The 23,720-nt window shown below is 31.8% G+C and overlaps 1 protein-coding gene across 1 annotated transcript; it reads left to right on the top strand.

The window, feature by feature from the left end:
- Positions 1-240: 240 nt before the first annotated feature.
- On the top strand, positions 241-15,401 carry LOC143232085 (transmembrane protein 138). Its single transcript, XM_076467155.1, has 5 exons — positions 241-330; positions 5,608-5,794; positions 8,688-8,859; positions 10,219-10,294; positions 14,745-15,401. The coding sequence occupies exons 2-5, from the start codon at positions 5,670-5,672 to the stop codon at positions 14,849-14,851; spliced, it is 480 nt and encodes a 159-aa protein (XP_076323270.1). The 5' UTR covers positions 241-330; positions 5,608-5,669; the 3' UTR covers positions 14,852-15,401.
- The last annotated feature ends 8,319 nt before the right edge of the window (positions 15,402-23,720 follow it).

The following is a 23,720-nucleotide window of genomic DNA, read 5'->3' on the forward strand; positions in this document are numbered from 1 at the left end:
CTCAACGAATTATGGAAGTGTGAAATTCGTGACTATTTCAGCCACTACAACAACTCATTTGGACTAAAATATGTGTGATTGAGATTAATTAAATAAAAGCTATAACTTTTGTTTCCTCTTCTTTTACTTGTATAGTTTTAATAATACATGATTTCAAACGAAAATATTAGAGAAATGATAGACTTTATAAATCAATGTTTGATTATCTTAAGTAAATTTTTGAAAAACAAAATTCATTATTTTTAGTTCACATACATAAAAGCGAGGTGCCACTTTGTGTTTCAACTGTTTGAAGTTTCATTTTGTTGTTTTCATTTTAGGAAGTGAAAGGTATGTTTGTCGTGTTTTCGAAAGTATTAAGGAATGCCTATTATGTTAGGAAATAAAAGTAGAAATTTTCCAACTAACTAAAATTATTCGGATATATCTTTCTTATAGCATCACACAAGCAACGAAGTTCGACATTGGTTAAACAGCACCTGCTACTAAACTGCGTTCCCTCTTATACTATATATATTACTGTATAATACTATTAATAGTATGGTTTTTGTACAATTTAGGAGTATAGCATATAACTTTATCTCGATAAATAAAGATATTTTTGTCCCTCTGTATCGCATTGATATAGTGGCATACAAATTATAATGTAACTTACGTAAATTATATAGTGTGTAAATTACATTTGCAGTACCCAACTACAGAACCGTTCGCTATTGCCAAAGTGAAAATTTAAAATCAAATACAAGATGACACATAGCATATCATATTGCATATGCACACAACAGTCAAGTTCATGATATAGTATTGGTATACTAATAGTAATGTTATGCACATTTCTCAAAGTTAATCCTAAAGTGTTAAACTACTAAATATGTAACGTTTTGTAAAAACATAAGACCTATTGGACTGTCTTGAGTGTTCCATTCTCTAAATAAAAATAATTTAAAAAATAAGTAATCTTAAAGCCAGTCATTATTATTCATATACCTCTCAAGCTTTTTCTTAAACTCGTATAAATTCACTGGCTGTACAACATCTGAAAGCAATTTATTCCAAAGGTTAATTATCTTGTTAGAAAATGAACTGCCTTATCTGAAGATGACTCCTATCCTGCCAAAAGTTATATTTGTCTCCTCTATTCTTATCATTCTCACCATTAAGTGTGAAAATATATGATAAATCAACATTATCAATGTTGTTTACAATTTTAAACACATCAGTTACAAAATACCCTGTCAAACTCTTCTTTTTTTCAAGAGAAAACAATTTAAGAGGTTTCATCTTTCCTTGTGTGACAACCCCTCCATTCCAGACATCATTCTAGTAACCCTTTTCCAAATTCTTTCCAATAATTGAATGTCTTTCCTAAGGTAAGGAGCCCAAGACTGAACATAGCATTCCAAATGTGGCATATCCAGTGAGCTGCACAGTGAAATTATAACCTCTTTAGACTTGTATTCATTATTTCTGTACAACCTAAACTCCTATTCGCCCTACTACTAACAACAGCACACTGAAACAGCTTTCAAAACTGTTAAATTATTACATCAAGATTAATTTCCTTCATAACACTGTTTTGGTTATTCCTGTTCAAATTATAATTCAATTTTTGATAACCTGCATGCAGTATCTTGCATTTATTATAATTAAAATTCATCTGACATTTATTTGCTCAGCTTGCTAAATGATCTAAATCCTTTTGTGAATCAGCAGCAGTATCTTCTTCATATGCAAAGCCTTAATATCATATGTAATTTTAAGTAATTTATTGACTATTTCTTCATCAATGTTATTGATGAAAATAAAAAGAGAACAATGGTCCTGAGACTGAGACATAAAGTATCCCACTTGTGACATTAATCCAGTGTGACTGAACTCCATTTATAACAACTTTCTTTCTTTCATCTAGCCACTCTTCTTTCCAAGTTGTTAACTCTTCCTCCATGCTTATACCAATAACTTGTTTCACAAGCTTTTATGCGACACCTTGTCAAATGCTTTCTGAAAATCCATGTATACAAAATATACACATGAGCAACAACTTTTTCAAAGAATGTCACAGGATTTGTAAGGCAAGATTTTCCCTTAGTGAAACCATGTTGACTAATAAAATGCTAAACTTTGTTAAATAAACTGGAAAGTATCTTTTAACAAACTTTCCAAGAGATTTTCCATAACTTACATAAAACTAATGGGTCAATGATTACTGGGACAAAAGTGAAGTTACATTAGTTAACTTCCAATCCTCTGGTACCTGATCACTATTCATGGACTGACAAAAAAAAAAAAAAAGTAAGTACATTACATATCCAATCTTTTAAAACCCACAGGGAAATATTATCTGTCCCAGGAACCTTATCATTTTTCAAACTTCCCAATTGTTTCTTAGCCAGCTGAATTAATGCAGTCATCTTGTTTCAGCAGGTTTCCATTTATCAACTGTTAAGATGTGATGTAATGATTAAATCTTCATTACTGAAAACCAAAGAAAAAGCTAAATTTAATAACTGAGCCATCTCATAATCATCAGACACTAACTTCCTTTGTCATCCCTCAAGACTCTATCTCCATTTTAAACATTTTGTTTCCCATAGCATATTTAAAGAAATACTTTCTGTTAATTTATACAGTTTCAGCCAACCTTTTCTTGTACATCCTTTTTGATGCCCTGATTTCCTGCTTCACCAACTTTCTTGATCACAATTTTTAATCTTCTAAATTTCCTGCCATACCAGTCAATTTAAAGTTCTTAAGTTTATGATGCTTTTCTTTAATTTTATCTCTTACATTCTTTGTGAGTCAACCTGGTTTTTTACTTGTAGCTACCCTTTTCTTTCTATAAGAAATATATTTATCTTAAATATTTAAAATTTTATTTTAAAAAAATGTTCACATCTGATCAGCATCTCTAAATGACTGAGCTATCCAATTCACAACAAATAATTCTTGTTGCATTTTTTTCAAAATTTTGTTTTTTGAAATTTGTAACAAAATATCATTATTCCTTATCTTCATATGTAGCAAAACATTAAACCCAATAGAGCAATGACACTTGCATCCAAATCTTAGTTTCCACCTTTTCAGTATTTTCTATATTTGAAGTTATCAGTAAATCTAAAATAGCAGTTTTTAGTAAGTTCCTTGACTAATTGGTGAAGAAAGCCATCTTGAAAAGTTTCCAAAAACCTTTCTCCCTTATGGTTTGATATCAGCATTTCCCAATCTGTATGCCTGAAATTAAAATCTCTCATAATTATGACTTCCTTAATAGCTGAAATCATAATCTTGTTTTAGTTTCTCACTAATTTCATCATTTTAATTTGGTGGTTTGTAAGAAATTTCCACTAAAAATATTTTCCTTTTATACCCACTAACAGAACCCAAATGGATTCAATCTCATTGCTCTTATCTTTGATGTCCTCAGTTTCAACAGGATATAACTCAGTATTTACATGTAAAACTTTCCCTCTCTTTCATACTTTATTCCTATTAAATAGTCTGTAACTCTGTATTTCAAAGAAACATCTGTCATCAAAATCATATTTAACCATATTTCAGTCATCCCCATTATATCAAAATACTCCATCACTACTAGTGCTCTAAATTCATCTGTTTTAATTCTTATACTCCTAGCATTATAACAGTAGCATTTAAGCTTATCTTTATAACTACTTTGATACTCTTTTCTTATGCAAACTTTTTCCTGCATCTAATTCTTTTTTCATTTAGTTTTTCTTGGCCCTCACCACTGTCTAGTCTTAGTTTAAAACTTCTCTTACAGCTGAATTAACAGCCTTAGCAAACAAACCATCCCCTACCATATTTAAATGTAAACCATCCATTCTAAAAAACACTTTTTCTTCCACTGAGCCATACCACAAGTGAAAACAGTTAGTTCTTCCTTGTGTACTAACCTAAACCTAGAATGTAGCCCTAGTAGCCTATTTATAACTTCATCTTCACAGTTATTTGGGGGCAGTATCCCTGACAATATTATGACCCATAACTTTAAATGTCTTTATCAACCCCTTGTACTTATTAATTAGCTTTTCTGACATACCTTTCCTTACATCATTTGCACTTGCATGCACCACATCTTCCCTGAAGTAGATATATACTTTGAGTTTGATACTTCTACTAGTATAACTTATATTGTAAGTTTCAAAGGTAGAAATAAAATAGCTGTACTCTAATTGGTATTGCTCAATAGTGTAAGATTAGACTATTTTAGTATTCATCTTATACCAGTTAACAGTGTTGTAGGTTGTTCAAAATTTGTGCTTTGATTCCATTAACTCTTTACTAGAACTAAGAGAAGCTGGCAATTTTTTACCAGTACATTTCACAACAGGTTAGGAATAACTAATATTAAGCAAAGCAGTTCTGTTGAAAATAATAACAAATATATAACCAAGGAGCAGGTTTAGACATCATTCTTTAGAAAAATTAAAACTATATGTTCTGATAAAGACCTCTTGTCTGTCTGAATGATGTCAGAAAAGTACAAATTTTACTTGCTTTTCATGTGCTACTGAACTTGCATTACATACCAGCCATCAACAATCAAGTGATACAAGTTCTGCTGTTACTGTAACAAATATGTAAATGCTACCTGAGTGGTTGGTTATGCCCAGTGTTATTTTTTTAATTACATAACATTCTTTGCAAATAATATGCTAAAAATCTACAATATAATCCCAAATTTGCCTGCAGATAAATTTGCAAACTTTACAAGATAGAAATTTCATATGGTCTTTAAATCATACATGCAAATGAGAAAGTTGTATGAAAGGGATGTATTTATTTTGAAAGCAAAAACAGTGAAAATGCCAAATAACTTATTGGGCTCAAATGTTCCGACAACATTTGTTATAATTTTGTTGTAAACATCTTAAATCAGAAACGAATTAGGTTTAAACTTCACAGTTCATCAAATAGTGATTAACAGAGTTTGTCACGTGGCACACTAGAAATTTGTTAGATTTATAATATACCATACCAATAATGTTTTGAAAAAAGTATAACATGGTAGACTAGAAAAATAAAAAGAGAAGGCTTTAATAATTGTTAAAAAAAGGGGTGGCAAATTGGGTCAGTAGTTTATACTATATTGTATTTGGGAATCAGAACAACCACATATTTTTGCTAGTCAGCTTGATTTGTTTTTTATTTTATTTTTTCTCAACTAGGCATTTTGAGAACTTTGGTATATATATATACATATTTATCTCCCAGTTCTGAACATTTTTATAACTATTAAAGTGTAATATTCTTTCTCATGCCTTATCATTAAAGTATGGGCTAATCTCAAATAGTAAACTGGTGCTAGGGGTAGTTTTGAGTTCTGTAAATAAAGTATTTAAAAGTATGTTTCACATTTTAAAATGATATTTTAACCCATCGAAACACTTATTCCATTATATATGTTTGTAATATCTAAAACTCAAGTTAAATGCAGTGTTTGATTGTTTCAAAATTCCTCTGTCAAATTTAAAATCATAGAAGAAAGTTCTGAAATTTGTGACAAAAATTACTATGCATGTGTGTAGAACTTGTAACACCTTTTGAAACTTACCAGAGAAGTATAAAAAAGCTTGAATTTTACAGAATTGAGTAATGTAAGAACAGCAACAACAAGTGTGACAATATTGATGTAGTGGAATAACATCATGAAAGTAGACCGATTCCGTCCAGTTTTGTGCCTTCAGTATGTCTTACTTGGATTAGATTTGTTTATCAATTCATTTGCTGACTTCTTTCGAGATCCTGTTGTCACTGAGCTTATTCTTTACATGTAAGATTACTTTCACTGTTTATTTTGTTTAAATGAAGTGTTATATTTCAAAAACTCTTGCTTTCTTTTAACTTGTTTTAAAGTATACATGTAGTTACAGGATTTGACACTTGTGATATCTTTATTTACACTGTAATATAAATTCTGTTATGTTACTTACCTACTTAATAAGATCAGGTATACTTGTTCACTGCTGCCCTCTATATGCAAACTTTATCTTTACACATGCCACAAGCCTTTGCTTCACCCTTCACCCCACTCTCACTCCATGTTGGAATTAACATATTCCAAGATATCTCTCGTGCAGCTCATCATGCCTAATCTCTTAACCAGTAGTAGCAGGACATGCTCATGTGACTCCCTTTACATCCTTGTACATAAACACTGTAGTTAAGTTGGCACAATTGCTGTTCACCCCTTCAAATTGGAGACCTTATTTTACCTTCTCATGGAAGTCTGATCCCAGAGTAGAGGTTTTTGATTAGAGTGAACCAATCAACATAAGTCCTTACATGAGTTTGAATTGTCTATCTTCCTTCCCAAGTTACTGTTTCTGTGCCATTGGTAACAATGGTGGTATATGGAAATGTTACAGTGCTATCATTGACTGTCCCTCATTCTTTCCTTACAGGGATGTTATTACCTTTAGATGATGTCATACTGTACCATGGTTGGGGGGGGGAGTTAATTGCATGCTGTCATAGTATAAAAGACTGTTTAGTATAGATGTTAGAAATTAGTTTAGTTTTTGAATGATTGTTTTATGACTGCTTACATTTTTTATTATTATAAGAAAGTTAAAAGCAAACAATTATTGAAAGTTGTGTTTGTAACTCATTGATGTTGAGGATATAGAAAGTAGACAATTTAGTAATAAACATATAAATAGTATGAAATGGACAGGAAACAACAGATAAACAAAGATAATAGCAAAATAGAGGAAAGTCATGGCCAAGGAACAGTTTGGCATGAAGTTGACTTCAATGAAAGTGATAGGCCTAACATTTAATATGTTAGAGTAAGACTAACAATAGAAAAAAACGATTATGAGAATAATTTACTCCATCAAATAATAGATCTATAGCATTTGAACTTACTAGAGTGCACTTTGACAAAAGGAATAGAGGGTAGCTTTTTAAAAGAAGACTAAACAATTACTGGCAGAACAGTATACAACTGCAATAACTTGTGCTACAATTGTAAGTGAATTGTACACAGAACAGTAGTGCAATAGAAATAGGAAAAGGTAGTTTAGCTTGTAAACTGAAATTCTAAAGTAAATGAATAGGCCTGAGTGGACTTTTAACAAGAAAAAGAGAACCATATAGTGTGTATAATATCCTTATGATCTCTATAGTGTAAAGACTTTTTTTTATATATGTACATTAAATTAGTTCTGAATGTATATTTATATTAAAAACAAGTGGACTGTGTGCTGTTCGTTTGTTATTGGCTTTATCACCAACAAGTCATAGACACCTACTCTTGAAACATTCTAAGCTCAACAATAACAACACGGTATATATTTATGCTGTAAAGAAGTACAAGTAAAAGTCTTTAATTGAAAATTGACAAACATAGCCTATAAAATCTGACACATCCTTTGAATATCAGATGTTAATTCCCTGAACAATGGATCAGTGATGATCCTCATGACATATCCAGAAATCAGTGCAGGTCTTAATCCTCAAATCATGAGGTTTAGGTGAAGATGGTATGTTTCTCATCCTCCCCTATTGTGCATGTTGGTATCCTATAAGGAGGTGTTGGATGTAGTTGACTTACCAAGTATTGTCCACAGTGCCTAGCCAAGCTACACTTTACAATTTCTTTTCTTTTTTTTATTACACAATCTACAAATGGGCAAAAGGTGTACTTGGTCCAGAAATGGTGCAATTCCCCTTTTCTGAACTTTGGATATATATATCTCATTGTCAGGGTTATCCTTCAGATGCTTTCAGGGATTCTCCTTTCATTACCTTGCACTGGTCCCTCCTCAGTGTGGGATTCTAGCTAATCTTATGAGGGGAAGGTAAGTACTGTATCATAAGTAATAGTTTTTCTGTACTTAAGTGTATTTCTGATAGTTACTTACCTCTTTCACACTTATCATCCTTCCTCCCCACTTCTCCAGTGCTCACACCTTCTGCCAAACTTCAAAGTGAAGGTTATGTAGCAAAGTGTAGAGGGTCACTTGCATTACAGGTACATATCATGCTACTTTTGGTTAAAAGATCGTGCACATTGAGTTATATGAGAGACATGTTGGAATATTGTACCTTCAACAGGGGGGATCTTCAGGCTCGTGGCATGTGTAGCAAAATAAAAGTTTACATATGGAGGGCAACATTGAACGAGATAGCTAACATTATGAGAGAAGGTAAGTAGTTATTTAAAATACATTTTTTAGTATAGGAAAATTTTCACTTTATTACCTTACTTTTGCAACAAAATACATAATTTTATTGTGACCTGAGAGCTGAAGTTTAAAGTATTATATCAGTACTTATTGTAGTTTATCTAGGTCAGCTTACATGATATATTAATTATAATTTTAAAAGGTTTTGACATCAGGTCTTCACACACATAATGCAGAATAATATATATATTTTTTTCCATACTGAGAGTCATTAGTTGTATGGAAGTTATTTAGTGTAAAGTAAATCATGTATTTTAATTGGAGACATTTTATGTATCCAGGATTAGCTAATAAAGAACTTATACCTTATTATAATTATGTAAACTTCTCACATGTTTTGGCAACAAAGGGATGAGGTTAAATTTTCAAACTTATTATTTTCATTGTTTTTTAAATTATACATCTCAACATATAATTATTTTACATATTTTTTTAAACCTTTTTATAAACCATTGTGCTTCCTTTTACTTTCAGAATTCAAGATGTTTGTATCATCTTCAGTATCATTATTATTTTTCTGATGTTTTTCAATACATACATTTTCCGTGCTGGTCTTGTGGGCATACTGTTTACTCGGTTCAGACTTGCTATAAGTGTTTCACTTTTTTACTTGGCATTTTCTATTTCTCTTCACATTTGGATTTTGGTATGTATTTATACATATTGCCTTTAATTTGCATAATATTCTGTTGCTAAAATGTTTTTTTGAAAATATTTTTATAGTACATATTAGATAAACATTTGTGGTCTCAGAAAGGTTGCATATTTTATTTAATGTATGTTTTTTTATTTAGTCTTTGGAATCTGTATCAACAAGTAAGTTTCAAATAATTTATTTATCTTTTAGTTTTCAAAGTATAAATACTAGAAGATTTAGATCATTTTGGTTTTTAATACTTGAATTGTGCCATGATCAGTTAAATTTAATAATAATAATATAACAAATACACTGTTTATGCTTACTGCAAAGCATAAACTTTTAATCCCAGATTATTGACAAGTTTTGTGATTCTATAACCAGAGTGGGTAGCTTTATAGAATTTTTTCTCACATACCCTTTTTGCACAGCAGACAAGGGGTTTGTAGTGGCTAATGGTTAAGTCTAGGCAAAGTAAAGTGTATATCCTGGATGAGACATGATGTGGTTTTACAGTTGTACCCCTATAGAGGCTCTGCCATCAGGTATCACATCCCATGCATTTCCTTTAGATGCTTTGTAAAGGAGACTCCTCTAAGCAACCTTTTCATTAGTTCCTCCACCACAACATGGAATTCTAGTTAAACTGTGTGGAGAGATCACTTATTGTCTTGAAAGTTAACATTTGCTTTACTTGAAAATGTATTTCTGATAGATGACCATATCTACACACATTCTCTCTTCTTCTGTTGTACATTTTCTTACCTCATCAAGAGATTAAGATTCACTAATAAAACTTCATAGGGTAAGTTAGTGTGCATGGAGTTGTGTTACCCTCTTACTGGTGGAGAGCTTTTGTCACATGATAATGTCATCATGCAGTGCCACAATTCATGTAGAAATACATGTAATTAGGTAGGAGTTGCTCTGAGGCTGGTGGCAGAATACAAATCTTATTGGTATACACATTCAGGAAGATAGTTAAACTGTGTGTGGAGATATCTATTAAAATACATTTTTAGGTAAGGAAAATGTTAACATATCAGAAATAGTTTCTAGATACAAGTACTTAATCAAGTAGCACATCACAAATTGTGCTTCAGGTGGCAAGTATAATAACTAAAGAATTGACATAGGTATTACAATATGCAACTGGAACGTGTTCATGATATGGTTAAAACATGGATTTCTATGTATTTAAAAAAATGTTATAAGACATGTTTTTATAGTGTCATATGAATTCCTTTATATTTAAGCTTCAAATTAATGATATTTTGTATGGTTTGTGGTTCAAGAATTGTACACTTTAGTGAAATAAAAAAAAAACAGTTTGCTTATAGATTGCATCATGTTTATTTTTTATGACAGCATCTGAGGTGGGAAGATCCACACAAGTATATTTGGACCAAAGGGTTACTTATACTCTATGTAATACAAAGATCAGGTAAGGGATTTTATTTATGCCTATTGTATTTTTTGTGATATTACAGACTTTAGATACTACAACCCGTAAGTGTTCAAATATTAGATGAAATCTTCATCTCTATAATTTATTACCTCTTAGTTTTTAATTTTCAATTTGTTTAACTATAAAGCATTTGTAAGGTTTTGTATAGCTTACAATTAACCTAAACATTTGGTCAGTAATTCATCACAACCTTTAGTTTTTATCATAATTACGACTTCTTAAAAGTGTAGACAGATACAGTAGTTTGTACTAGTGTATTACCTATTCTGCATAATGTGTTTTGTTTCAAGAATAACAGCAATTTGATTAGGAAGGAATAACCAATGATAGAGATTATTTTAAACTAGAGTTACTTAGTTAGGTACAACAGGATAGTGGTACTTGTAAACTGTATAATTGCCAAATACACTTGAGCAATTTGTGAGCTTTTTACTTAATTGAAGTTAATATAGCTTCATAAGTTTGAGAATTATAACCATCGAAAATTTAAAATGTTTCAACTTCTATTAGTTTTTTTTATTAATAAAAGTTTTATAATATTGTAAACTGTGAGCAGTTTTGCTTAAATGGTGGTTAAGTATACTTGTATAATGTGTTTGTTGTTTTTTTATAAAATGCACTGTTCAAAAAGTTAGGAAATAAATAGAATTTGTATTAATACAGCAACATTGTATGATGAATGTAACAATCATCTTTATAAAATAATATCTATTATCTCTTCAATTAAAATTTATGCAAATCAGGAATTTCACAATGAACTACGTGAGCAGGAATGCATGTAATTGGCTGTTCAGTTTATGTGCATAAATGAACATTTGGTAAATTTCTTTTTACATTTTCCCATCCTTGAAATTTCACTTCAGTACAAACAGTAAGGACAGCATAATACTGAGGGTATCTGCATGAAATCAGAAAGTTTATGAAGTATTCAGTTATGACTGAACACTCCTCTAGAAAGGGTATTTCCTTAGCATTTTTTGTGATCTGGAGTTACTTGATGAAGAGTGATTCATCTCCCAAGTGAATCCTGTATATATTCATTTGGATTGAAATGTAATGAGCATGAAGATCACACTATGTATCTCAGGATGGCTAGTATGGGTATTAACACTTTTACTAATAAAGCAGAGAACAACGTTTTGACCTTCATACTTGCCAATCTGAGATACATTTTTACTTCAAATGGATTTCTTATCATCATGGAGATCACACTAATACAGGTGTCATCACTCGTTAGATTGAAGTTGGGGGGGCTACTTGCAACACTCTGTATTACAAAGAGTTGTGGGATATGGTTTCTGTTGTGGGATATTGATTATATTAATCCACAGGATATAGAAGTCAGTACAAAAACCAATGCTTATTCCTTCATAAATAATTATTTCCTTTTTCTGTATGTCACATTTTTGTGTCAAAATGTGGTATATATGGTTCCAAATTATTTCCAAGTGGACATAAGCATCTTACTGCCTGTAGGATGAAGGAAAACTCATCTTTAATCCATTCAATACAAATTGCAAAAATTGCCATAGATAACGAAAAAAAGACTTTTACTTACTTTCCAATAAAAATGCCCTCCTTGAGAAGTATATCAATATATAAATTAACTGAGGTAAACTTATATAATTAGAATAATCTTATTTATTATGCCATATTTTTCAAAGTGTTCTGTACTGCATAGGCCTGGTTTTTCAGGTCATGTATTGCAACACTTTGTCTTGTCAAAGTGTTCTGTACTGCATAGGCCTGTTTTTTTAGGGAATCTATTGCAACACTTTTTTGTCTTTTCAAAGTGTTCTGTACTGCATAGGCCTAGGTTTTTTAGGGCATCTATTGCAAAACTTTGTCTTGTCAGAGTGTTCTGTACTGCATAGGCCTGGGTGTTTCAGGGCATCTATTGCAACACTTTCTTGTCTTGTCAGAGTGTTTTGTACTGCATAGGCCTGGGTTTTTCAGGGAATCTGTTGCAACACTTTATTGTCTGATCAAAGTGTTCTGTACTGCATAGGCCTGGTTTTTCAGGGCATCTATTGCAACGCTTTTTTGTCTTGTCAAAGTGTTCTGTACTGCATAGACCTCCTGCATCTGCGTTTTTTATCAAAATTTTTCTCAAAATCTCACAAAAAGCATCCAAGAGCGTACAAGGTACATTTTTCTCACATCATATACTTTGATAAAGCATAGAAGTTTCATAATTGACATGTTCCTGTCTCTACTTGTTATGACAGCACAGGAAAATTCATTGCCTGGTTCATAGGGCATTCTTGCCCAATACTAGTTTCATATTGCTATATTTACATATTCCAGTATAAAAGTAAAGAGCAAGAAACATAAATATATCATTTTCAGTGACATATTTCCATTGGATATTATTTACAATTTTATTAGGTTGTGGAGTAGCATTAAAAATAGCTTTTGCTTTATCACTTACACAAAGAGCGATATGGTTTATAACTTCACTGGTAATAAACTTTTTCACAAGCTCTTAAAACACTCATTATCTGATAAACAAGCTGTGAGGTTGGTCACACTGAAATTATGCATTAATGGTGACTCCAGTTGGGGCCTAGCATCATCAAACACATTTCCATCCTTCAGCCATTTCATTCAGTTGAGGCAAGTCTTGAAAGTGAAAATTCTCCTGCAGTCTGAATAATCACTACTATCAAACTCTTTATCATTTTGATCTGGTACATATTGAATACCACTGGTGCTCATACCCTCATCACTTGATATTTTTTATATTATTTTACACAAATAAATCATAAATGTATGCAAAATGAGATGTATTTTTATCTAGTTACCATTCAATCAACACCTGCATGCAACTGACATTACCCCATTATTATTTCAATCAATTATTGCATTACTTATTTTGTGAAAGTTTCTAATTGGTCATTAAAAATGACATAATTTAGATTGAAGAGCATTATGAGACATTCAATAATGGTCTGATAAGCATAACGTAATATTTTTTTCTTAAACATAAGCATTATAAACTCCAACAATGGCATCATCTCTGGAATAATCAAGGCTTCTCACGATGCAAACATTGGAGTCATCTTAGGAAAGGGGTTAAGAAGAATATTTCTCCACAACTTGTTGGTTGGCCAAACGTGTTTTTGGCACATTAGTTTTATGTTCTGCTACATGTTGAATGTCCTCACGCTGTGTCTAGCATACTGACCATCTTTGAGAAGTTTTTTTTGCTAACCATCTTTATGTTCACACTTCATCTAGTTGCATCTTTGAACATCTGATTCAGTTACAGAACCTGTACTCTACCACCACATGTGTAAGATAACAAAATATCTTCTGTGAAGTGTGAGCCATGGTTCATGAATAGTCGGCCCTGAATGGCCAGGTGGTTAAGGCACTTGACTCGTAATCTGAGGGTTGCAGGTTTGAAAACCCATCACACCAAACATGCACGTCGTTTCGGCCATGGAAGCATTATAATGTGATGGTCAATCCCAATATTCATGGGTAAAAGAACAGCCCAAGAGTTTGCAGTAAGTGGTGGTGACTAGCCACCTTCCCTCTAGTCTTACACTGCTAAATTAGGAATGACTAGGGCAGATAGACCTCGAGTAGTTTTGCACAAAATTCAAAACAAACCAAATCAGGAATAGTCTGGAGTAGTTTGAACTCTGCAATTCATTCTTAAGTGATGACTGAAACAAGAATGTGTAGAACCATATCAATAGTACAGGCTAAATTTCTGACCATTTACATCTTGGTATATATGGTTGATCAAAATATGTCTGATTTACCTAAATATTAATCAAGGTGGAGGGCTGATATTATTCCACATAGTTGTTTTGTCTTGCCATAGCAATAATATAAATTTCAGTTACATTTTAACTGTATGATCATTATACCAAGAGCTTTTAAACAGAATAAGTTTATCTTTCCTTTTTAACTATCAAATAATCATTTCATTCTGTGTACATGTTTCTTGCAAGAGTAGGTCCTAAAGTGTGTTTTAATGTAAATATAATTGACTTTAGAAGAAAATGCTTTGGTTTGCTGTTATTGCCAATTGCTGAAATTGTGTATATACTCTCCAAGGAATATTAATGCATTTGAATAATAACTTGTGTAACATTTTCAGAACTAGTTAAAAGTTCTGAAAAAATATTTCTCCATTTTTTGAAGAATGTATATATTTAAATGTTATTTAAACAATATTTTTGTCCTGCACAAAAGTCAACAATAATAAAGAACAAAATAAAATTTCACTAACTGTTCATGTATATAGGATAGCATTACATGCATTTTGTGGTTCATTGAAAAAATAACTTTGTGATTGTAACAAAAAATACTGACCTTATTATTTTATGATCCTAAAATATTAACAACAGATACATTTATAGTTTTTATTTCATTATTATCTGTTTATCTAACAATTTACTGTACATTACAGGAGCTGTTTTTTATTATTATTTATACAAGCGGACTGCTCTAAAAGTGGTTGACCCTCGTTACTATGAAAACAGTGAATGGCTTCAAAGAGAAATAGCAAGAAGGTGATAGCATACAGTAGGATTGTGGTGAAGACAAAATATAACCTGTTTATTATGTGAAAGGTTGAAACTATTATCATAAACAATAAGAAAATAACAATCATGTCAACACACCACAGTAACACCAGACTGCACTATTATGAACAAGACTGTTTCTTCCTTGCCAGTGTCATATTCTAGTTGTATGTTTCTACAAAATCTTCTGCCACCCTTGTGTGATTTTGTAATGCAGGTAAAGAAAAATAATAAGTTATTTTGTATATACATCTTTTGTGTTGAAATCTTTCACTTGAAAATTAGAAGATTCATTATCATCTCCATGACAATATCTGTAATCCTCTCAAATGATATACCTTAAAAAGTTTTATGTGTTAATGGTGGAAAAATAAAAATAAGATTATCATATGAAGAAGAAGAAGTGTAAAAACAACCAGAGAACTTCAATACCCATAATGTTATAATTTTTTAGTTTTTGCTCAAATGAACTGTTTTTGGGCCATGAGGGATGCACTGAATTTGTAATTCACCAAGCTGAGAATAGAGACTTCAAACCCAAACTTTTTTTCTACTGAATTAATTAATACCTGAATTAAAATATTTCGTTAGTTCGATATATAGAGAAGTTTTCTCACATTGATGGAAAATTAATAATTGCTTTTTTCTTCCAGGTCTCTCACTGTATTTGATACAGTGGTGTATATAAGAACCAAAAGTTTAAGTTTAAAGTAAGAATGTAATTAAACTTCTGTATTATAATCACTCTACCCTTCAAACTGTTCAGTCACATAAACATGCACCCCTTAGTCACGATCATGACTTTCATTCATGTACTTTAAAACAACAGTCATTATAAAGTTTTAAATGTTTCTATAGTTTTAACACACTGAGCTTTGTAGCTGTAAATTTAAATACAAACAAAAGTATAAAAAAGACACAATAATTATTTTAGATTTATTTAATTTACTGATATATATATATCAGTAATATATATATATATTAACTTGAAATTTTTCTAGAAGTATTAGTGTATATTTTACATACATTTTCTTACAGTATTTTTACAATATAATTTCTGTACTAAAATTGACTCCCCCCCCCCCCCCCAAAAAAAAGAGTCTGACCTATTTTTTTTGTGTGTTTCGACTTTGAATTAGTTTTTGTTGTGTTATATCAGTGTGAGAAATACTGTTTCTGATGTCTCATGCAAGTACAAAATGGAAGTCCTTTGTTATGAAGATGTTAACATAGACCATCTGATTATGATGTTGTTCATTATTAATTGCATACAAACTAAGATCTATCTTTTTCTTGAATAAAACTTTAATACCTAAAATCATTTTGTTCCTTCAAACATGCCAGTAACCAAAACAGTATTGAAACTTTTTGTGACTTCCATTAAATGCAGATAAACTTGCAAAAAAGGACAAATAACATTTTTTTAACATCACAAACTGCTTACAGTAAAAAGAATATTCAGTTTGATGATAGCATGGATGAGTACTGATTAAGTTGAAGATGACCTAAGGAGGTTGAAACGTTATTCTGTACTTTTATTTTAATTGAAGTTTTAATACCCATACCAGCCATTTTTAGAATAAATGTTTACTTCATATGGGTTTCTCATCATCATGCATTTTTTCACCATTATCATGAAATGTTTCACATATCAAGCTTCTCAACTCTACCAACAGAATCACAACCAGTATATGGGATCAACTCAGTGAAAATTACTACAGAAAAAGTGGATTCACATATTGAACATTGAAAAGAGTTTTGTGTAAATGGAGAAGCACAAACTCGTTTTTCTTCAGCACTTACTCCACAGCATTTTCTGTCAGCTGACGAGAATTATAGATGTCAAAGTGAAATGAATCTTACTTGAACCAAAATGCGAGCCAAAAGCTTTCAAAAGAAAGGAACTTGTCAAGTTTGCTGAGTATATTTTCCAACCAATTCATGTGGCATTGCCATTCAAAATCAATATCTTCCACACACCTCTGCAGGTTTAGAAAGTGTGTGAAATCTTCAACTTTCCCTTTCCTTGAAGTTTCAGGCTGAGATCATTGAAGTGGGTGGTGATATGGGTCAAAAAATGCAAGTTACATTACAGAACTTCATCCTCAATCAAAGAGTAAGTTACCAACTTTCCTTTCTCAGCAAGAAAGTCTTGGATTGGAGTAAACAAGGCACCAAGTAACTTTTAGACCTTTCCATTACCCAAATACAATACATTTATAAAGTAGACAGTTTCATTGAAATCTAAGTCCACTTCTTTTTACAATACCACAAACTTTTGATGGTTTAGAACAGTGCTGCCATATTCATCTTACCTTTTAGCATGTCTTTCCCATATTTAAACAGAATAATTTTCTTGGTGCAAAATGCAATGAAACAAAGTCAAAACATTGTATTCAAGGCCATTCACAGTTTGATGCTGCTTCAACAGAATGACAAATCTAAGTGTTTGTCCCATCATCACATAATCACTATTCATCATGACTGAAGCAAAATTCTTCAAATTCGATTCAAACTTTTCCAGACACTTGAAATGGGCAAGAATGTTAATAACATAAGTGCAGTCTTTCAGCCCACAGTCTGCTACCATTTATTCACAAATCTTTAGGCTTTGGAACACAAATCCAAAAAACAGGACGCAGTATTTTAGATGGTGTATGATTTGTCCAATGCTATTGAAAACTATGTACAGTCATTCAACTAAACAAGCAATTGGGCTTCATTATTTTTGACAAATCTTGCAACTGATGAACAATCATTTTGTGATTGAGCTGCAGGTTTTAAGCCTTCTGCATAATATCAGTTTTTGTCTTTGGTTCATAACTTTTCGATCAGACCACAAAAGAAAGTTTTTCAAATTTTACTGCTATTAATTCATATTTGATTTCAGATAAGTAATTTTGGTTTCCAAGAATACACTTTTTATCATATTTCTTGTATGAGCTGTTTTAAATTGTCCACCTTCTTTTCATTTAATGTTTTTTTAAAAAAGTTTTTCAATATTTTTCATGACAGCAAATTCCAACTTCATTTCTTATGGAATTCACACCTGACTTTCTTCCAGGCTTTCTGTCTCTTTGCTGAAGAACTGTATTGTTCATCATTAGTAAGGTTAGCACTTCTCTTATGTTGCTATTTTCAGATATGAAACTTATCCATGCATGAAATGGGTGTAGGGGATACTTAGGTAAAGTGTAACCTTCAAAATCCTGAAAAACATTTTTCACATACATATAAATAATGTAAATTTCAAATATTAATGTGAAAACAGAACAAAAATTATAATAGATGAAGAGCATCAACTTACCACATGTGGCAAAAATATTGACCAACAATGGTCAAGAGGTATCCTTTCCCATAAAAATTTTGAAAATTAAAATCTTTATACTGTATTTCCATGTGCTTTATGTCATATGTTTGACATCTGTTGTGCCATTACATTTTACAGTAAATTAACCTAGTCTAATTAGCCATGTGAGAGTTGTGATTTCTGGTAATTACATGTGACATTATTGTAAAGCAACCCTGTGGAACATGCTTTATAAGTTGCATAATTTACATAAAGACAGGAAATAGCAAGAAAACATTTTCTCTATAACATTACAATTGTTTGCATACTAATAAAAGAGTAATTTGTTTCATCAAAACTATAAGAAAGAAGGAACTACTTTATTCAACAGTCCTATAAATCAAACTTCCCAGTGATAAGTCTGAAAGTTTATAATGCTAAAGACCAGGTTTCAATACCTGTGGTGAGAACAGAACAAGTCGCTCATTATGTACCCTTATGCCTAACAACAAACATATAAAGCATGATTGATTAACATTCAAGACAGTATGCCTGAAATGATAGATGGTTGGTTTTCAAACTGTTAAAATATTTTCAAAAACAAATATGCATCTTTATTTTTTGAGCTTATCCTTTATTGTAAGTTTTCATATCTCTTGAAATGTACATTCCATTTATCCTTTTGCGTAAGTCTCCATGTTTCTTGAAGTATATAGCCTGTTTTACATTTCCTATAAGTATTCATACTTTTTGCACTGTTTAGTCCATTTTTCGCCTTTCCTGTAAGTATGAAATCTCATTTAAAACACAAGAAATGTGTTAATAGACTAAATACACAATCTTTTAGATGACTGATGGACTGTCATGAAAAACAGTTTTTCACTTTCATGTGGATTTTTTAAACAAATTGATGGAGTCAGAATATGGCCTAGCTTAACATCTGCAATGGCTAATATTTTTATGTGCTTTTGAGAGAATATTCGACTAATGGACTGTTCTTCTGAGGTCATCGAACCACTTATTTACAATTGTCATGTTGATAACATGTTTAAAATATTTAAAAATGAAGACTAATTAATGAATTTTGTAAAACATATCAACATTGTGAACGCCATCAGTGCTCTACTCTACCTTTTCTTAACACATATTTTCAACAAACATAGACTTTATGATGTGAGAAACTGACCCACACCAAATTATACACCTCTTTAACAGTTTGTTCCCCTTCATTTCAAAACTCGTGAAATGTCTTTTACAGCGAGAGTTACTCAGACTAAAATCTATTTTAAAACTTAAATCCTTTTCAAACAACTTTATTGATTTTATCTTAATTAAAACTGTTCAACAACTATATCTCTCCAGGCCTCTAAACTATGACGTTCAAAAACTACAGGTAATGATTTTCCTATGACACAGAGACTCAAACTCATGAATCTTGAAAACTAAACGCCATACTTAATATAGTCTTATCTGCAAATTCACCTTTAATGTGTGTTTAGACCTTTATTGAGGACCCGGCATGACCAGGTGGGTAAGACACTCGACGCATAATCTGAGGGTCGTTGGTTCGAATCCCCGTCATACCCAACATGCTCGCCCTTTTATCCGTTGGGGCATTATAATGTGATAATAAATCACACTATTCGTTTGTAAAAGAGTTAGTGGTGGGTAGTGATGACTAGTTGCCTTCTCTTTCTTTGCTAAATTAGGGACTGCAGTGTAGATAGCCCTCGTGTAGCTCAGCGTGAAATTCAAAACATTTATTGAAAATTTAGGATTTTTTTTCAGATTTAAATTCGTATCCAGTTTTCTCAATAGTCGTGTCTTATTTATTAATTCTGCTACCCAACTTGGAGGAGCACTTATCTTGGACGAATTGTACGATTACTCGGAGATCATACAAAGGAACACTAATCTTTGGTTCAAAGACAGATCAAGTATTGTTTGGCACTCATAAAATGAATATGATGTAGTTCCAGCTCTCGCTATGTTTTAAGTAATCGATAAAGCCAAAAATAAGATATCCTATAGGTGAAGCATAGATTAAACAATCACCAAATAAATATTGAAATTTTACACACAATCCACCTACTTAAATTTCAAATTGCTAGGTATGTGTGGTTGTTATAAAGATATCTTTAATGATGGTTTCTGACTACGTAGGAAACAAAGCATTAGAAGTACACAGTAATTAGTCATATGAATACCGATTTCACATGTACATAAAAATATATGTATTTAAACATCTTTTAGTTCAATAAAATAAACTGTTGTTCAGTGTGAGACACCTTCAGTTACCGCTAATCCTACGTTATATCACATATACTTACTTTGGTTATTAGTCAATCAAAGATTCAAGTTTGTCTACTGACGTAATGTGAATATACTCCTGCAACATCACTGCATCCAGTTCTGGATTAACCATTACGCAAAATAAGCATGCTTAGGGCACGAAGGACACCACAGAGTTTTTCCCCTAGCTATCATGCTCTTAACTCTTTTTACTGCCACACTCAGCTTTAGTCGATGTTTTTGTAGTTGTCCTTATCTGCCTTGTTCGACTTTACTCTGCATTGTTAAAAACAAACGTTTTATTTGGCTCGGTGAGTGACTAAAGTTTCGAGAAATTACCAAACTATGTAGCTCAAGTAAGAAATCATTGATTTGCAAAAGATTACTGTACAGAGTAGTACTAAATGGTGATAAAACTTCATGTAAAAGATGATCGTATGTTATAATGTCTGACCTTGAAGGTGAAGTATGTAGTGGCTATTCATAAGAAATTATAGGCAGTGGAACTGTTTTGTTTTACCTTTCACCGTTTTATTGAGTCACATCTACAGAAAAATACAGGGCAACTGATACCCTAAGCACAGCCCAACAATGGTGCCCCCCTCCATTGCTTAATTGACGAGACATTCAGACTCAATAAGTGCTGAAAGTGAAGTAAAAGCTTAAAAATGTATAACCCTTCTTCAGTTTTCTTCCAGGTCCGAACCCCACAACTATACTACATAAAAAACTTTTTTTATTTTATTGATTTAACAGATTGGGCATGGATCAAAATCAAGCAATGACTGGGGCCTTTTATTTAGAAATGACAAGGGAAATCACTTCTTTGATTAATGATAACTAAAAAGAATTAATTTTACTGTATATTTGTTTTCATTCTGAGTTAATAATTCTCACTTTGATGTTAACAAAAATAAAAAATTACTCAAAACTTTTTTATTCAAAAAATTCTCACTTTGATGTTAACAATTTCTCAATTTAAACTTAAAACCCTGTAAGCAAATTATTTACTTATACCTTAATATTTCTTTAAATTTTAAAAAGTTTTATTCTAGATTTTTTTAATTTCAAAGTCATTAATCAAGTTCTAAACTAATTTGGCGTAACAAATCTGCTTCTATACTTAGTAGAGACAAGAAATCCAGCCTGTCTTGTCGCATAGTTGTTCTGTTGGGATTTCTAATATGCTTGATTTGAGAAAATGAACGCCCAGCTGTGCAAGTTGTGACCATTAATGTTAAAAATATATGCAATGCAATGTCTACGACTGGAGATGCATACTTAATTTTGTCTCCTGATATTATTTTATAAAGTTCAGCATGACTAAATGTGGTTTTTACAATTTTTTGTTGCACTGAACTAATGGTGCACATATGAGTGAAACTCCTGAAGCTCGGCAGAGAGATTAGTGTCCTCTAGGTAAGCATCAATTAGCTTTTGGGAACACTAAGAGTACTAAGCAGATGAAGTGACATCATTTGGCACATCACTAAGGAAAGAAAATCTGTTTGCTATTTCTTTATACACCTCTCCTCTTCTTCTCATCTGGATTTCTAGTTTGTTAACAATTGTGTAGAAGGTGGTGATACGAAATTTATCTCTGGCATTCAGATTTACTTCTTGTGCATCTCCGTCATTGAGTACCTTCTTTCTGACACGTTTGCGAGTTTGAGCTGCATTGTAATCAACATCTGATAATGTTTCCTTTGCAACTGCTTCATATCTTTCAAAATCATCCCTTAAAGTGTGTAGTTGGTCACCTAATGACCCGTACAGAACTGCACATGTTTTTTTACGTTCACATCCTCATTTTGCAAAACTTGACTTACTTTATGAAACTTTTGCAAAATCTCATCCCACATGATCAACATAAAACAAGTTTTAGCTCTTGTATCTTATTTGTAATATTGTCTTCTTCTCTTCTAGTGTCTCCCTTTTGTGACTGGTCTTCAACTAAACATTCTAAAGCTTCCAGAATCTTAAAGAAAGACTTCAAAATTAATGTTGTTGCCATAGCATGCGCCTCCCATCTGGTATCAGAGAGGGATTTTAACACACTTTCACTTCCAAGACAAGCTTCAATAATTTTTCACTGGTTGGTTGAAGCTGTAAACAATGTATATAACAAATGTATTGTAGAGAAAAAAAGTAACTGCCACTTGACAGCTGTCAACAGCACTTCTGTCTACCAGATTTAGTGAATCGGCTGCACAGGACACATATATGGTAAACATATTTTTTTCTAAAATCTTTTGCTGCATCCCCTTATAACGCCCAGACATGTTAGCAGCATTGTCGTAAGACTGACCCCTACATTTTGAAAAATTAAGTTTCCAAACTTCACGAAAATACTGCAATACCTGGTTTGTCATTTCCTCACTGTTATGGCTTTTCAGTTCTAGAAAGTTTAAAAAGTGTTCAATAGGCTTTCCATTGCGTATATTTTTAACATTAATGGTCACAACTTACACAGCTGAGCGTTCATTTTCTCAGCTCAAGCATATTAGAAATCCCAACAGAACAACTTTGCGACAAGACAGGCTGTATTTCTTGTCTCTACTAAGTATAGAAGCAGATTTGTTACGCCAAATTAGTTTAGAACTTGATTAATGACTTTGAAATTAAAAAAATCTAGAAGAAAACTTTTTAAAATTTAAAGAAATATTAAGGTACAAGTAAATAATTTGCTTACAGGGTTTTAAGTTTAAATTGAGAAATTGTTAACATCAAAGTGAGAATTTTTTGAATAAAAAAGTTTTGAGTAATTTTTTATTTTTGTTAACATCAAAGTGAGAATTATTAACTCAGAATGAAAACAACTATACAGTAAAATTAATTCTTTCTAATTGTCATTAATCAAAGAAGTGATTTCCCTCGTAATTTCTGAATAAAAGGCCTCAGTCGTTGCTTTATTTTGATCCATTCGCAATCTGTTAAATAAATAAAATAAAAACAGTTTTTTATGTAGTATAGTTGTGGGGTTCTGACCTGGAAGAAAACTGAAAAAGGGTTATACATTTTTAAACTTTTATTTCACTTTTAGTACTTATTGAGTCTTAATGTCTTGTCAGTTAAACAGTGAAGGAGCCGAGGGGTGTATCATTGTTGGGCTGTGCTTGGGGTATCAGTTGCCCTTAATTGAGCTCTGACTGCATCTTGTGTTTTAAATAACGTTTCTAAAAGACATTTGTTGAATTTGTGACATGATTGGTCACCATTAAATTCAAACTACTGTGGTTGGCTAACACAGGCTAGAATACAATATATCGTTGCTGTCTGA

This window comes from Tachypleus tridentatus, chromosome 11 (genome assembly GCF_004210375.1).
Source record: "Tachypleus tridentatus isolate NWPU-2018 chromosome 11, ASM421037v1, whole genome shotgun sequence".
Lineage (NCBI taxonomy): Eukaryota > Metazoa > Arthropoda > Merostomata > Xiphosura > Limulidae > Tachypleus > Tachypleus tridentatus.